Source organism: Leptonotus elevatus, chromosome 17, assembly GCF_054856555.1.
Source record: "Leptonotus elevatus isolate MCC_2025b chromosome 17, RoL_Lele_1.0, whole genome shotgun sequence".
Classification (NCBI taxonomy): domain Eukaryota; kingdom Metazoa; phylum Chordata; class Actinopteri; order Syngnathiformes; family Syngnathidae; genus Leptonotus; species Leptonotus elevatus.
In genome coordinates this window covers 1,364,588-1,379,317 of record NC_141255.1, presented here as the reverse complement: position 1 = coordinate 1,379,317, position 14,730 = coordinate 1,364,588, and the positions used below count along the sequence as shown (strand labels likewise).

The 14,730-nt window shown below is 43.0% G+C and overlaps 1 protein-coding gene across 8 annotated transcripts in view; it reads left to right on the top strand.

The window, feature by feature from the left end:
- The window catches only part of celf2 (cugbp, Elav-like family member 2), a 114,160-nt gene that overhangs the window by 97,552 nt on the left and 1,878 nt on the right, over nt 1-14,730 (top strand). For 5 of the 8 annotated variants that reach the window (XM_086059863.1, XM_086059864.1, XM_086059869.1 and 2 more), the window contains 6 exons: nt 889-952; nt 3,454-3,585; nt 4,829-4,957; nt 6,779-6,970; nt 7,989-8,132; nt 8,204-8,380. In XM_086059863.1, coding sequence (XP_085915989.1) covers nt 889-952; nt 3,454-3,585; nt 4,829-4,957; nt 6,779-6,970; nt 7,989-8,132; nt 8,204-8,331 — 789 coding nt within the window. In that variant the 3' untranslated portion in view covers nt 8,332-8,380. Of the gene's footprint in view, nt 1-888; nt 953-3,453; nt 3,586-4,828; nt 4,958-6,778; nt 6,971-7,988; nt 8,133-8,203; nt 8,381-9,808; nt 13,750-14,730 lie in introns of those variants that run through there. The other 3 variants (XM_086059865.1, XM_086059866.1, XM_086059868.1) reach the window with 3 other exon arrangements.

Sequence of the window (14,730 nt, the reverse complement as noted above, 5' to 3'; positions counted from 1 at the left end):
ATTTAGGCACCGTGGGTACGTACGCAAGTTGAAAAGTACAGCTAAAAAAAGGACGCACTTTCTCTCCCATGATGCGCACATACTCACAGCTGACAATGAGGCACTCTAAAGCTGATAGTTAGGTGCATTTTGGGTGGGTAGTGTTAGAGTAGACAATATTAAGTATTGTACTCTTTGCGTGTTCAATTAACTGAATGGTGAGATCCTGGTGAAGAAGTCCCTTTGCAAAGGTATCATTAAAACAGAAGCTTCTGATGACAAAAACTGACGACACTGAAGCCGTGTTCCATCAGGTTGTGTGTCCGGCTCTCCGTCACATCCTTATTTATTAAAAAGTGGGAGATTACGCAAAGTCTCCTCCCATCAGCCCACAGTACATTTGGTTACAACTCAGTGAATACAAGAGAATCTGTTCCCATGGGTATAAATCAGATTAGAGAAAAACAATAATAATAAGCCTGACTCCCTTCCGACCGGCAGAGACCGGCCCTCCCATTAAAGATAGCAAATGTACAAACCCGTTGCCCTTTCTCTCATGAAAGTAACACAGATAAGAATACAATTCTATTCATTGAGCCATATTGCTATAACTAAATCCAAAACGGCTAAAATATAAATTGAAACTAAAAAAACAATGTTAATAACTCATCAGTAGTTGCAGCTAAAGCTAGCTAGCCAGCTGGCTAACCGCATGCTGCTATCGCACTTGATAACTGTTGGTGACTTGTGCAAGACTCCCAAGTGCCGTTTTAACCGCCCGGCCACGTGAAATATCGCCACAATTCAGTCCCACGTAGTTGCCCGTCTCTGCGCGTCCTCAGCAATTATCTCCCAAGCGTGTCGAACCTACTTGGAAACATCTGTGAATTCACTTTCTTTTGTTTGCAGTTGCTCCAACAGGCCACTTCCTCCAACAACCTGGGCGCCTTCAGCGGGATCCAGCAGATGGCGGGTGAGTCCACTGATGGTCTCCTGTCCGCGGCGGCGGCGGCGGCGGCGGCGGCGGCGGCGGCGGCGCCACCGCCTTTGTAGCGCCTCCCTGTTTTGTGTTCTTGTGAGCAAAAGAGCATAGCGGATGAAGTTGCGGCACGGAGCGGAGCAAAAGCGCCCAGATCTTTCGCCCCCTGAAGATTTATAAAGCCTCGCGAAGATTTGTCTTGATCTCGTAATGAGGCCAGACAGGAAGTGAGCCGGTGGCGGCGGCGGCGGCGGCGGCGGCGGCGGCGGCGGCGCGTGTAGCGAGCGGCCTCATCACACCGCCATCCGTCACATGCCAAGAGAAAGCATGGAGGAAGGAAGAAGAGCGCCTTCAACTCATTCTCTTTGGCTTGGGAAATAGCAACTTGGCAAACGGGATGTGCTGATTGGTGGACGCAGAATTGTCCGATGAAGCAAAAAGAGCTCTGAACTTGTGGCGCTGACTTTTTCTGAGTTTTGTTTAGTTGAGATTTTTTTTGTTCATCTCCACACGATAGACATGCTTAGCAAATGAGTCGCTCAGTAAAACCGGCTTTTTATGATTAACCTGTCAAGCAAATTTCATGTTGCGAAGTCAAACAGGCTTCAGGGGCTGTTTTTTTTTTTTTTTTTTTTTTTTTTTTATGATAGCAAGAAGGGCCAAGAATCGCTGGAAAGTTGATACCACTAATATTAAGCAGTTTTCATTTCTTTCAATTCAGTCGGCTAAAAAAACTTTTTCTTCCTTTTGGAAGCTCAGTTTCTCCCCAGAAGGTTCCTTTTGCTTTGCTATTTTTGTAAAAAGGTCTTTTTGTGTGCGCCTCCCGCCCTCAATTGTCACACCCGCCCCCCGTCTTATGCGCGAAAAGGCGTCATCACGCCAGGATTTTTCCATCTAAGAATTTTTTTTTTTTTGGAAGCCGCTCTGCGGTTCTGGACTCGGCGGGTCCATCTGCGCTCGCGTTTGGCCTGGAGCCGGCGGGCGGCATCCGCACTTAAAAAAGCTTACACCGCGAACAATCCTCTTTTGTTTTGATTAATCTGCTACTTCTCTTGCCTCCAGCTCTTGGAAAAGGCGCCTTGAACCGGCAGACAAATTGGGAATTGGAAGGAAAAAGGAAAGGAAATCGGGGTGAGGATGGGTCGCGAGATAAAAGCTGTCCGGACGAAAAGGTCAGCAGGGGTGGAAGAAGAAGGAACCGGGAACAAAGGGGGCGGCGTGGATCAGTGGCCGAGTGGGCGTCGTGGGTTGTTGGTTCAATCCCATGCCGTTGTGGCCACATCGAAGTATCCTTGAGCAAGATACTCAAAAACCCCAGTTGGTCCTGATGCTGCGTCATCGGAAGGCGAATGAGAAGTCGAAGGAAAAGCGCTTTGAGGGCCTCGTAAGGTGGGAAAGCGCAAGATCAATCAGGTAGCGAGTGGCGGGTCCCGAGAAGGTCAAAGGTTTGCATGTTCGCATAGATGAGCGATTGCAGGTCTTAAACGAAGGGTCTTTGTCCTGGCAGTCTTTGACAGAGTTTGCTATCCTGGAATTCTTGGACAATTTCCTTTCCCTGCAAGTCTCTGACGATGTCTCCGGTCGCTTGATTCTTTGACCAAGTGTCTTTGTCCCACAAGGGTTTGATGAACTCGCTTTGTCCTGGAAGTCTTTGACAAAGTTTCCTTGTTCCAGAATTCTTGGACCAGGTGTCTTTGTCCGGAAATTGTTTGTGTCCAAAATGTCTTTGACAAAGTTTCCTTGTTCCAGAATTCTTGGACCAGGTGTCTTTGTCCAGAAATTGTTGTGTCCAAAATGTCTTTGACAAAGTTTTTTTCTCTTGGAACTATATGACATATTTCTCTTCGCCGGGAATTCTTTAACCACGCGTCTTTGTCCTAGAATTCTTTGACAAACCTTGACAAGGTCTCATTGTCCTGAAAGACTTTAGTGTCCTGGTCCCGGAATTCTTTGACAAACTGTCCTTCTACTGGAAGTCTTTGGCAAAGCTGCCTTCTCAGTGAATTCTTTGACAAAGCGTCTTTGTCCCAGGATTCTCTGACAGTGTCCTTGGACCGAGTCTCCTTGCCCTGGCGGTCTTACACAAAGTGTCCTTGTTGCAACCGCAAACTTTTAACAGGCTTTGTGTCAATTCTTTCACAAAAAGATCTCTTTTCTTATCCGTCGTCCTGGTTTATGTGTGTGTGGTTTTTTGGGGGGACACCTCGAGCGCCCCTGAGTTCCCACCCTCCTTGTGGCGTTATGGCGACATTCTGGATCTTTTTTTGTGCCGTCTTGTTTTGTGTGTAAGCGTGCGTGCGTGTTTGTATTCCCATGGAACGGTATATACACTGCACTGTATATACGACTCATCCACAAGCTCATGTGTCGTCAGGGCGACCGCGGTCGACGCCACGGCGAGTCACCACACGCGCCTCGGCCGGAGCCAACGTGGGAAAGACTTGACTGAAGACTCTGTGGCTCCCCCCTCCCCCCCCCCACCCCCCTCTCTGCAGGTATGAGCGCGCTACAGTTGCAGAACTTGGCCACTTTGGCGGCGGCGGCGGCGGCAGCCCAAAACTCCGCCAGCCCGTCCACCGCCAACGCCCTGTCCGGCGCCGCCTCCCTGGGAGCGCTGGCCAGCCCAGGTAACGCCGCAGCCCCGTCGGCTCGCCCCCGCGCCGGCCGGCGTGGTGTGCTCGCGCTCGCCGGGGGGGCTCCTCGCCATCATTCACCGACATCGCCACCAAATTTCCACCGATCACCCATCAGCCATTTTGTGTGACACGCCTTGTACATACGTACGTGCGTGCGTGCGTGTATGCGTGAGTGCGCTTGTTTTCGTACAGCTGTTATGTCGGTGGTACCGGCTTGTTTTTGTTGGGCTCAACAGTGCCACCTTCAGCGCCTCCCTTCCCCCTAAAAAGAAATCGAATAGTTGACTTAACTTCCTCTCGGCCGCCTTGTTGGCGTGATGGCCGCTGTGGTTACCCAAAACTCATATGGACAAAAATGTGTACTTGTAAACAAAAACAAGTTGTGAATTTAGACCAATAAATTGGATGAAAAATATTGGAATGAAAAAAAAATGAAATTGGATGGGGGGGGAAATAATGTTCCTGAATTTACAGAAGAAAATCTGGTGTTCATGAATTTACATCAGATTTTTTTTTTTTAAAGGTAGTGAATTTAGATAAAAAGTTGTCAAACAACCATGACAGTGCCAATCTCAATAAAAACGTGTTTGTGAATTTTGTCAACAAAAATATGTTTTTCTGTAACTTTTCTAATTCATTGATGTGGCAAAAAAAAAAAAAAATAGAATTGTGATTTCGATAACCAAAACTTGTGAATTTCGATTGAAAATTTGTTTGTGAATTTTGCAACAAAAATCTTGACCATGAATTCCGATCAGCGTGATTAAGGATCCCAAAAATGGTTCTGGAGCAGATTGGGTCAGCGCTTTTGGTAAGCACGAGCGTCTGAGGGAGCAGACTCCAATTTTGGCACTCGTAGCACGCCCCCTCTTTTTCTTCTTCATCTTGTTCTCGGTGGAAGTTGCGCCTCACTCCCGCCACCTGCTGGCCGCCGGCGGGCACGCCAGCCTGCATGGAACCACGCGAGCCCATCGTCACCTCACGCACATGCGGCCGATCCCACTTGGAGGACTTTTGTCTTATTTGTTGTGCTCTTGTGTTTGTTTGTTTTTGTTTTTTTTTGCTCGACGGTTAGCTTGGCACCATCGCACCCCACCGCCAGCGCGCGGCGCACTCGGCCCGTCTTGTGTCTTGGTTTTGAGGTTTTTGGCCGGTGCTGTTTGGCGTCAACGGCGTCAAAGGCGAGACCCGTCCTGACCGCTGGCGCTCTGTTCCCCTTCCTGTGTGTCCCCAGCAGGAGGCGCCCCGGTCGGCTCCAGCGCGGGCGCCATGAGCTCGCTGACGTCGCTGGGCACCCTGCAGGGCCTGGCGGGCGCCACCGTCGGCCTCAACAATATTAACGCACTAGCAGGTAGCGTCAGCTGTGAGTATTCGTTTGCATGCGCCATCTGACACCCGCGCTTGCCGGCCTTTACGCCGCGTTATGCTAGCGTGCGCAATTGGCAACGTCCTAGTGGGATTAGACGAGTACACCACGACACGAGTCAAAGAGTTCTAGCACGGCGTCTGTCGTTCTAGTGCAGACTTGGTGTACTAGTTCATGGACGATGCGACGCACTAGTAGCATATGGAATAAAGGCGACAATGGCTTTCCATGCACCCGCCTATGGAGGAGCAAAGCCGGCAAAATTCACAATAAATAAATGGATAAATAAATGACTGAAAGTGAAAATAAAAACGGATATAAAAAAATATAATTTAACAATTAAATCCAAAAAAGTCTATATAAATGGAAATAAAACTAATGTGTGTATATATATATTGTAATTAGTTTTTGAATTATATTTTTTATATTTGTTAATTTATATATTATATATATTATATATTATATTCATTTTTATTTTCACATTTTAGTCATTTATATATTTAGAATTTTGACCGTTTTGGTCCTCCATACACGCCCCCCCCCCCCCCCCCCCCATCTCATGCCTATTATGTTGCCATGGCCTTGCCCACCACTGATTGGTCCATTTCGCCATTGCTACTTCCTGTTGGCGTCCAGTCGTCCTTCCTGTTACTTTTTGATTAAATCCATGTGTTTTCTTCCAATTTTTTTCAAATGTCTCCAAATCAAAATCGTCTCGCTATTGCAGCACTTGTTTGGTCAATTTTTGCCCATTCCTCTTCGCAGGCCTTTCAAAATGAACTCCAGGCAATAAACCACATGCTGCTTCACCAGCTGACATGACATAGCGTAGCGTAAATGAATAGAAACATCTGAAAGTAAGCGCCCATGTTGTTGTTGTTCTTCTGTGAAAGTCGGCTGATGTAAATCTGCACTGACACGCACCCCCATGAGCGCCCCCGGCCCCCCAGCAAGCGCTTTCTGGGGTCTTCATCGGTTCTTGTGACAGGCGAGCTTCCGCCACATTATTCTCCACTGACCTTTAGCGCATCCGCTGTGGTAATCCCCGCCACCCTCCTACACACGCACTTCAACTGGGGGGGGGGCTTTATATCGCCCCCCCCCCTTCCCGCTCCGCACTCGCCCTCATTTAAACACATCTAAGCCTTAATTGAATTGCAAAGGTCAGCGGTGCAATTATCCCGGAATAAATGAGTGACCTATAATCCCGAGTGCTGCAGTGATCATTTATTTGCTCGTGTCTGACGGCGAGACGACAGGACGCAGCCCCTACGCCCCCCCCCCCCCCCAATCCCCCCCTGGACAAGTTGCGCTGGGTGGTGAAATGAAGCCGTGACATGCCGCTAATGAGCGCCACTGCCGCGTTTGCTCAGGGACTCCACTGACGTCCACCAACGCCCCCCTGACAGGCACCACGTGCTGAGTGACCTCAACCGCAACCCAACTCCCCCCCCCCCCCCCAACCCCAGCCCCCGCGCCACAGGCTGGCAAATAACAGCTAGCAGTCAATGGAAACAGTAAAAGAAAAGGAATTAAACGACTCAATTAACTTTAAACGCCAGGCAGCTTTTTAGATTTTAAACATTTGACCATTCGTGAATAGTAAAACAGATGTTGAACTTCCACATAAGTCCTGTAGGTGGCAGACTTCCAAACTTCAATTTGGCCAGAAATGACATTTTGTCCTTGTTGTGATTCTTGTGCGTCGCGCACGCGCGCTTGTGTGTTGTAAGTAAATGATTCGATGGAGCGAAGCAGTAAGCGCACTCTTCTCTCTTTATTGTTGGGTTTGATGTAAAGTTGCTCAAATGCTCTCAGGTATGGCGGCGCTCAACGGCGGCCTGGGCGGCGCCGGGCTGGCCAACGGGGCGGCGGCGGCGGCGGCAGGCACCATGGACGCGCTGACGCAGGCCTACTCAGGGATCCAGCAGTACGCCGCCGCCGCGCTTCCCACGCTCTACAGCCAGTCGCTGCTCCAGCAGCAGGGCGCCGCCGGCAGCCAGAAGGAAGGTATGGCGCCCGCGCGCTTCGTGCTCGCATTGCCCACACGCTGATTTTCATGTCGTGCTGTCATTAGTGCAGTGAAATATTTGCATTCATTTTTTTTTTTAAAGGTATTTTTCTTTTTAAATACAATCCAATTGAATTGGGATTTGAAATTGAATAATGACACAAATGCAAATGATGAGCAACAGATTGGAGCAGTCAATTACAATTCAAATAAATGAAATGGCGAAAATAATTATAAGATCATTTAGGAATATTATAAATGCAAATATTTGTGTTTGTTTAAATGCTAATTAGAAAAAAGTTTTATCATGAGAAATTAAAATTGTTCAAATAAATATAACAATATGCTCGGTTATACATTAAAGTAAAGCAATAAATGAAATAACATACATTTAAATCAACAAATAAATGTAGATATTAATTTAGTTTTGGACAAAAATTCTACAAATACTATTGTATAAATAATGAAAAATCACTGATAATAATATTCAGTTAGGATAAATAAATAAGTTAAAATAATACATTAAATTATAATGTATATATAATTTATAAATGTGCAATATTACAGAACAGTGTTCCCTCGTTTATCGCGGGAGTTATGTTACCCGCGGTAATGGAAATCCGCGTTAATTTTATTTATTATTTCCGTTAATTATGTATATTTTTTTGTTTATTACATGTTTTTTCGTTTTGGTTTTATTTTTAGTTTATTATGAATTTACATTTACAGTCATTTTTTCCATTAAAAGTATGTTTTTTTTTATTTAGCACAGTATATATTTTTTTGTTTACTGCATTCATAAATATCAGTGAATATTCATTTAAATTAAGCAAAAAATGAAATAATTGTATCCTGATTATTTTAAAACGTAATAAAATAATGAAGATGGAGAAAATAATTTTGCAATTATTTAAAATAACTAACTGGTAATTGACAAGACAGTGAATTTCAGAATACGTAACTCCGGCAGTAATCAATTGCCGTTATTGACGACCGCCCGCTGCGCTCCCGCCGCAGGTCCCGAGGGCGCCAACCTGTTCATCTACCACCTGCCGCAGGAGTTCGGCGACCAGGACATCCTGCAGATGTTCATGCCTTTCGGGAACGTCGTCTCCGCCAAAGTCTTCATCGACAAACAGACCAACCTCAGCAAGTGCTTTGGTAAACTCCTCGCCGCGGGAAACCAGAAACGCTGGCGCGACAGCGGTAGACGCCTTTTTTTGTCTCCGCAGGCTTCGTGAGCTACGACAATCCGGTGTCGGCGCAGGCGGCCATTCAGGCCATGAACGGCTTCCAGATCGGCATGAAGCGTCTGAAGGTGCAACTCAAGCGCTCCAAGAACGACAGCAAACCTTACTGATGTTAGCCTGCCTGGCTAACCCCCACACCGCCCGCATAGCACTGCTCGGGTAAGTGCCCCCCCCCCCCCCGTTCCAACCCAAACAGCCCCAACAAAGAACAATCCAGTGGGAGGGAGGGGGAGACAACTTATGCCCGCCCTGAGAGAGAAACCATGCCTTCTTTTTTTGTTGACTTTTCATGTGATGTGCTTTTATTTATTTTTCAACACAACGCTTGAATTGCCGATTTTTTTTTTTTATTACAATTGATAAGTGTTTCTAAAAACAACTTTCAGGACTGGGAACGGATTCAAATATTTCATTTTCTTTTAACAAGAAATTTGCCGGCTCGCCACATGCTGACATTTGTTCCTCAAATTGTTTGTCGTTTCTTTGTTAGGACACGTTCAACATCGCAATTTGAGGCTCGCAAGAACAACTTTTTGTCTGAACATATTTGATGTGGAGGGGAAAAATTACATTTTGTAAAAAAAAAATTCAAAATGCAGGTCTATTTTTCTACAACATTTTTACTGCCACAAATGAAGTACGAAAAAATTTATTCATCTCCTCGTTATTATAAAAGTCGTCCATAAATCGATTAGCGTCGTCATGGAGACATTTCATCACTTCATGTTTTTTTCTCTAATTTGTCATTTTTTTCTGTTTTCTGTTCGTTTTTTTTTGTCCCATTTTGCTTCCATGGGGCACCCGATGGCTCGACGACGAGTTGTACGATGTTTGTGCGGATTGCGATATTTACCCTCCCTACTCTGTTTTGTTTGGAAGAATTTTAGATCGCCTTCTTGAACAGGCTTGAACTTATAAGTTATATACAACTCGAAACAACAAATCTCCCTGGCTTCTCATCCTGTCAAAAATCCAGCTTTCAAAATAAAAGCACGCCAGCATGTTTCACCGCACGTGTTTTTTTTATTGAGCGTGACTACTAAATACGCCACCTTGTGGCCCGGCGAAATGTGGTGAAAGTGTTAATTTACCAAATGCTTTTATTTTGAAGGCCTGACTTTGAACAGGATGTTATCCAAAGCTTGCATTGTGGACCACGTTTTGACATTTGTTGAAAGCTTTTCACACATTTTCGGAAATGATTTGCATGAATGAACATCCATTCTGGGCAATTAATTAAAAAAAAATTTTTTTTTATAAAAACCGAGCAGCTTTACAAAAACAGTGACCAAATATAGACACAGAAGCTTAAGATAAAAGTGTGCTACTGAGGCTCTATTAACAAGTTGATTATTGAGGGTTAGTTACTGATCATAGATTTTACTTTAAGCATTAAAAGAAGAAAAAATTCGTATTTTTCAAAAATGTTAGCTTTCTTTTCTTGACGTGACAAAAATGGCTGAGAGTGGACTAAAATTTGAGTTTGCCAAATCCAAGCAGGCCCGAGCGAGCAAAGTGTTAAGTGTTGTTTTTGGTTGTAATTTGCGTAACTTTGCGTTTTTCTTGTGTTCTCTTTGCCTCTTTCAGAACATCATCTCCATGCCTAGCCTAGCGTCTCACGCTGGCCCCGCCCCCTTGAAAAACACACACACACACAAAAACGCGCTAATTCAACACGCCACCGGCCCAAAAACAAAAAAAGTGTCCGTTTTTTTTTCTTTCTTTTTTTTCACCTGAGCTGAGCCAAGCTAAGCTCCTTCGCTACACCGACGCCTACTGAACTTTTTCTTTGGATTTTCACCTTTTTATTTTTTTTTTCTTAATTTTTATTTTGTTTGTTTGTTTGGCATGTGACCTCATGTGGATGTTTTGGTGACGTAACGACCACAAATCAATGTGAAAGCAACACAAAAGCTGCACTCATTCATTCGTATGAAAAACATTTGATTTGTCTTTTCTTTTTTTTTCTTTTTTCGTGACGCTTATATGTTTTCTTGCCCCCCCCCCCCCCCCTCCGCGTCTCCTCCTCCTCCTCCTCCTCCTCCTCCTCCTCCGCCGCTGCTTCTTTTGCATGACTTTTGACAACCAACAAAAAAAAAACATCCCGGCGGGAAAAGGGGGCGCCGGCTTAAGACTACTTCCGCACAGTTTGGACTCCGAAGCTGTTTTTACATTTTTCAGGCCGTGTAAAGTTTTTTGATAAGGAGTTTCTCATTAAAGTCTATATATAGAACCACTTTTTCTAGAGTAGTTTCAAGGGGAACAACAACGAGGAAAAGAACAAAAAAAGAGACATTTGGTGGGTACGTGTGGGGAAGAAATGCTACCTACTTGTGTGATCTTTTGCTGAACTGACTCCCAGACAGACAATCCGTGGTTTCAATGCACATGATGAGATGACCTATATTTTCTACTCTTTCAATGTATAGAAGGTACGAGAAAAAAAAAACAAAAACAAACAAAACGTCGGTGCTTCTCGTGAGATTTAGTCCATCATCACAAGTCCAAGACGCTCTTAATTGTCTCGTTTACGTTTTTCTTTTTTTTGGTTTATTTTTTAAAGAGAAGACTTTTAAAAAAAAAACACACACACACACACACACACACAAGTTTACTTGAATAGATGAAGCCTTTCTTAGAAATTTGTTGTTTTTTCTTGCTTAACGTGTTGTCGTTTAATTAGCTCTATCAAAATGAGTCAAATCTATATAAATGGAAATAAATCTATAAATCTCTATATCTCTAATGTCAGCTTGTGGAGCATCAATGTCATGATTTGATTTGTCTTCGTGATGGCAACCAAATATTTAGACGTGTGTTTTGTGTTTTTGTCTTATAACCGAGATTTTTTAAAAAAAAAACGAAAAGTGGAGTTTAGTGCCAAATTGGGAAGAAGCGACTTCCTGCCTAGCGCGCGTGCGTGCGTGCGTGCGTGCGCGCGTGCGTCCGTCTTCTTCTTCTTCTCTTTGTGACACGATGATGATTTGCTTACACGCGTATTTTCTTCTCAGTGTTTTCATATTTAACAAGTTCTCGATTTGAAAAGAAATAATACAAAAAGAGTTTGTTCACTTGTGGTCTTGTTGCCTGAGAAAAATGTCATGTTTGCTTTTATTTGGATTTGTGTTCTTTTTGTAAAAATGTACAAAAAAAAAGAAGAAAAGAAAGTGCCCATGTGTCATATATATATATAAATATAAATCTATATATATATCTATATCTATAGACGTGCACATGCACATGCACGCACACACTTGTGCAAGACCTCACTTGTTGTTGTTGTTGTTGTTATTATTCTTCTCGTTGTGCCTGAGAGCCCCCGAGTGTGAACTCTTCCGCAGGAACCACGCACACACACAATTGATTAGCACGTGCGTCAACTTTTTGGGACACGCGTGGTTTTGGTGGCGGAAGCCTGGAGCGGGCGCAGGCGCGTTGGTTTCCGAGCAAAGCACAGCACGGGCGGGCGGAGCCGCACGCCCCCCTCGTCCGCAGCAGGTGACGTGGACAAGCCAAAGTGTGTCGGTGACACTCGTTTACGCGGCGCGGCGGCGTCGGTCGACCCCTGACCCCCAAAACGCCAATTTTTAGGGGGCGACAAAAAAAAATAAAATCCCCAAAAACAAAGGCAGCGTTCTTTTCTATACAGCAAGCTCACCACTGGCCTTAAGCAGGGACGATCGAGTCAGCGCGTTTTCTCTCAACAACTACACAAAAAAAAAAATGAACGTGGCGTGTTTACGTGCTCGAACGAACCCTTTTGTGCATACGCAACAGTTTTTGTTTTGATTTATCAGTTACTACAGAGAGCACAAAAAAACGATGAAAATGTCAGACAACAGTTCAGAACGATCCCAAAGCGGGAGTCTGTGACAAAATGTGCAACTACAGTCGACCGCTGTTTCCAAAATTTGATTTGGTAAACGTGTCCTTGTGGTGCATCAGAAAAGCAGTGGCTGTTCACCGCGGCGTTAAATCATGCACAAGTTTGTCTTTCCAATCAACAAACAAATGAAGACTTGTGGATTTTGAAGGCCGTTCAATGTCCACTGTAGCGTCTGATGCACAACATGAATTCATGTTTATAAAAAAATAACAAATAATCATTTTCACAGCTGTCATTGCAATCAGTGTTTTTGAAAGTTTAATGTCCAGATTTATGCATATCGAAATGTTACCGGCAAATTGCTCACATCACCGTCAGCCGTCCTTTTGAGTGGAAAGACAAAAGCACTGATTTTCCCCTTCGTCCGCTGTTACCGAGTAAATTCACAATATAAACAATTCACATCGACATGAAACATTAAGCGAGTTAGCATATTAGCCGTAGCCGAAATAGCATAAACTGGCACGACGTCACACACACGAGCATGCATATGTACATTTACAATCATACATAATAGACATTATCACATGTAGAGTTTTATCGACTGCGGCGAGTGATGCACAATATGATTGATGTGCAAAAGGGTTCCGATAACTTTGTATCAGAGTATCTTTTGTATGCAGGCGTGTGATTGGCTGCCAAACAGGAAGCAAAACGAGGCATTGACTTGAGAAGCACAAGCGTGGTTCCTGTGTGGGGGGGGGGTTTTGTTTGCTTTTTTAAAGGGAGGGTTGTTGTGGCGTGTGAGTTTTTCCTTTTTTCTACGTTTCACCTGGGGGGCTCTCACGCTGCTTGTAACTTTGGATCTTGTCACTTCTCTGTCGGCCTTCCTTAATTAATCACGCCATTAATTAAGTGCTATTTATGGAAACAAAATGGAAGAAAAAAAAAATCTCAAGCTTGTGATTACTTTGCATTTTGACTTGTCGAGTGTTTTGGAGCATCTAGAAAATGTTTGTGTGTGTTTTTTGCCAAATGACGCTTGTTGTCGTGTTTTTTTTTTTATTTTGTTATCTCCAAAACTAAAAGTAAAAGTTAAAAAAACAAAAAAAAAAAAGTGTTTTTCCTGGTTGTGTTCTTGTGGAGCGAAGCCAAAGTTGGCGTGATTTTGTGTGTTTGTTTGCTGCCGCCGATGGGGAACAACAACAACAACATGATGCCGATGCAGGCTTTCCATTTCTACAACTGATTGTACTTATGCATCATTTTGTACCAGTGCCACTACTTTTATACTGGACATTCAAGGATACAAAAAACGAAAAAGAAAAAAAAAAAAAAAAAGCAAGAAAGCGCTGTCTGTGTGGCCCGATCCCGTCAAAGTTTGAGTTTGTTTTTCCACTGTTTTTCTTTCTCTCCTCTCAGAGGGTCGCGACCTTTCATGGTGTGGTCGCTGGATCGGTCGCCGGATCGGTCTCCAAGCTATTTAGTCCACTTGAGTGGGTTGTTCTTGTGTGTATTAGTTTTGGGGGAAGAATAAGAATGGGAGTAAGTGTAGTTGCTGGGGTTTGCTTTTTTGGCTGCCGTTTTTCTGTCTGCCAAACGTGTGAACAAAAATTGTGTGTCAGCGTTTTTTTGTAAACGTTTGTTCTCGTGCGATGCAGTTTTTTGCTTCTGTCTCCTATATTAAAAGCGTTTTTCCTACCGCTGGTCCCACCTTCTTCCGCCTCCCTCCTGCTCTTGTTCGACAGAGCCCAACGTTTACCCAATGTTTGTTTTTGCTTCCTGCATCACAACCAAAGAGAAGCAATTTCTTTCCCATACCAAATTTTTGCCGCAAGTCAGAATGGAAAAAAAATCTTATATTTTCAGTTTCAGACATGTTTTTGGGTGGGGTTATATTAACTTATTGTCTTCTTTTATTTTTATTTTTATTATTATGCTTCCGCCCACCCCCAATCATTTTGTATTAGTTTACTTTTATTCGGGTGTTTAAATTATTATTTTTTATTTAATGAGTGGATGGATGTTATAAATTCACTAATTTTATTACATTTTATTTTCTATCATTTTTGTTCTTTTTACTATGTCATCTTTTGTGAATTTTATTTCTGCAGTAAATTTACATTTTTTATGTTAAATGATATAACATGTTTTTTTTATGTTGTATTTTCTTTTGCTTATTGAGGTAAAAAAAAAAAACATTTTAATATTGATTTGTAATATATTTATTTCATTATTTTTATATATATATATAAATTATTTGGTTTAATCTTATTTTAGTGTAGATTTTTTTTCCCAATTCTTTGCATGGAATTTTAAAACGATTCATAGCAAAATACTTTTTTTTTAAATAAAAATATTCAAACGTGTAAATAAAATTACATTTAAAAAATTATGTTTATATTGTACAATAAAATTATTTTTTAAAATAAGTGAAAACCTTCATAAAACACAATAAATGTATTTTGTATTGTTTTTCCTTAATAACTACTACAAAACTTTCTATCTTTCTAGATATGCAAAGACTCAAAGAAATTTAGAACTAAATTGGGAAGAGTATTTATCTTCATAACACTGGAGAACAACAAAGATAATTCTGATTTTTTTTTCTCTTTTTTTTTGGAAAAACAAATTGTTTCTCTTGTTTAGCTTGTGAATGTGGAGATGGGATCCAGGTGCTGCT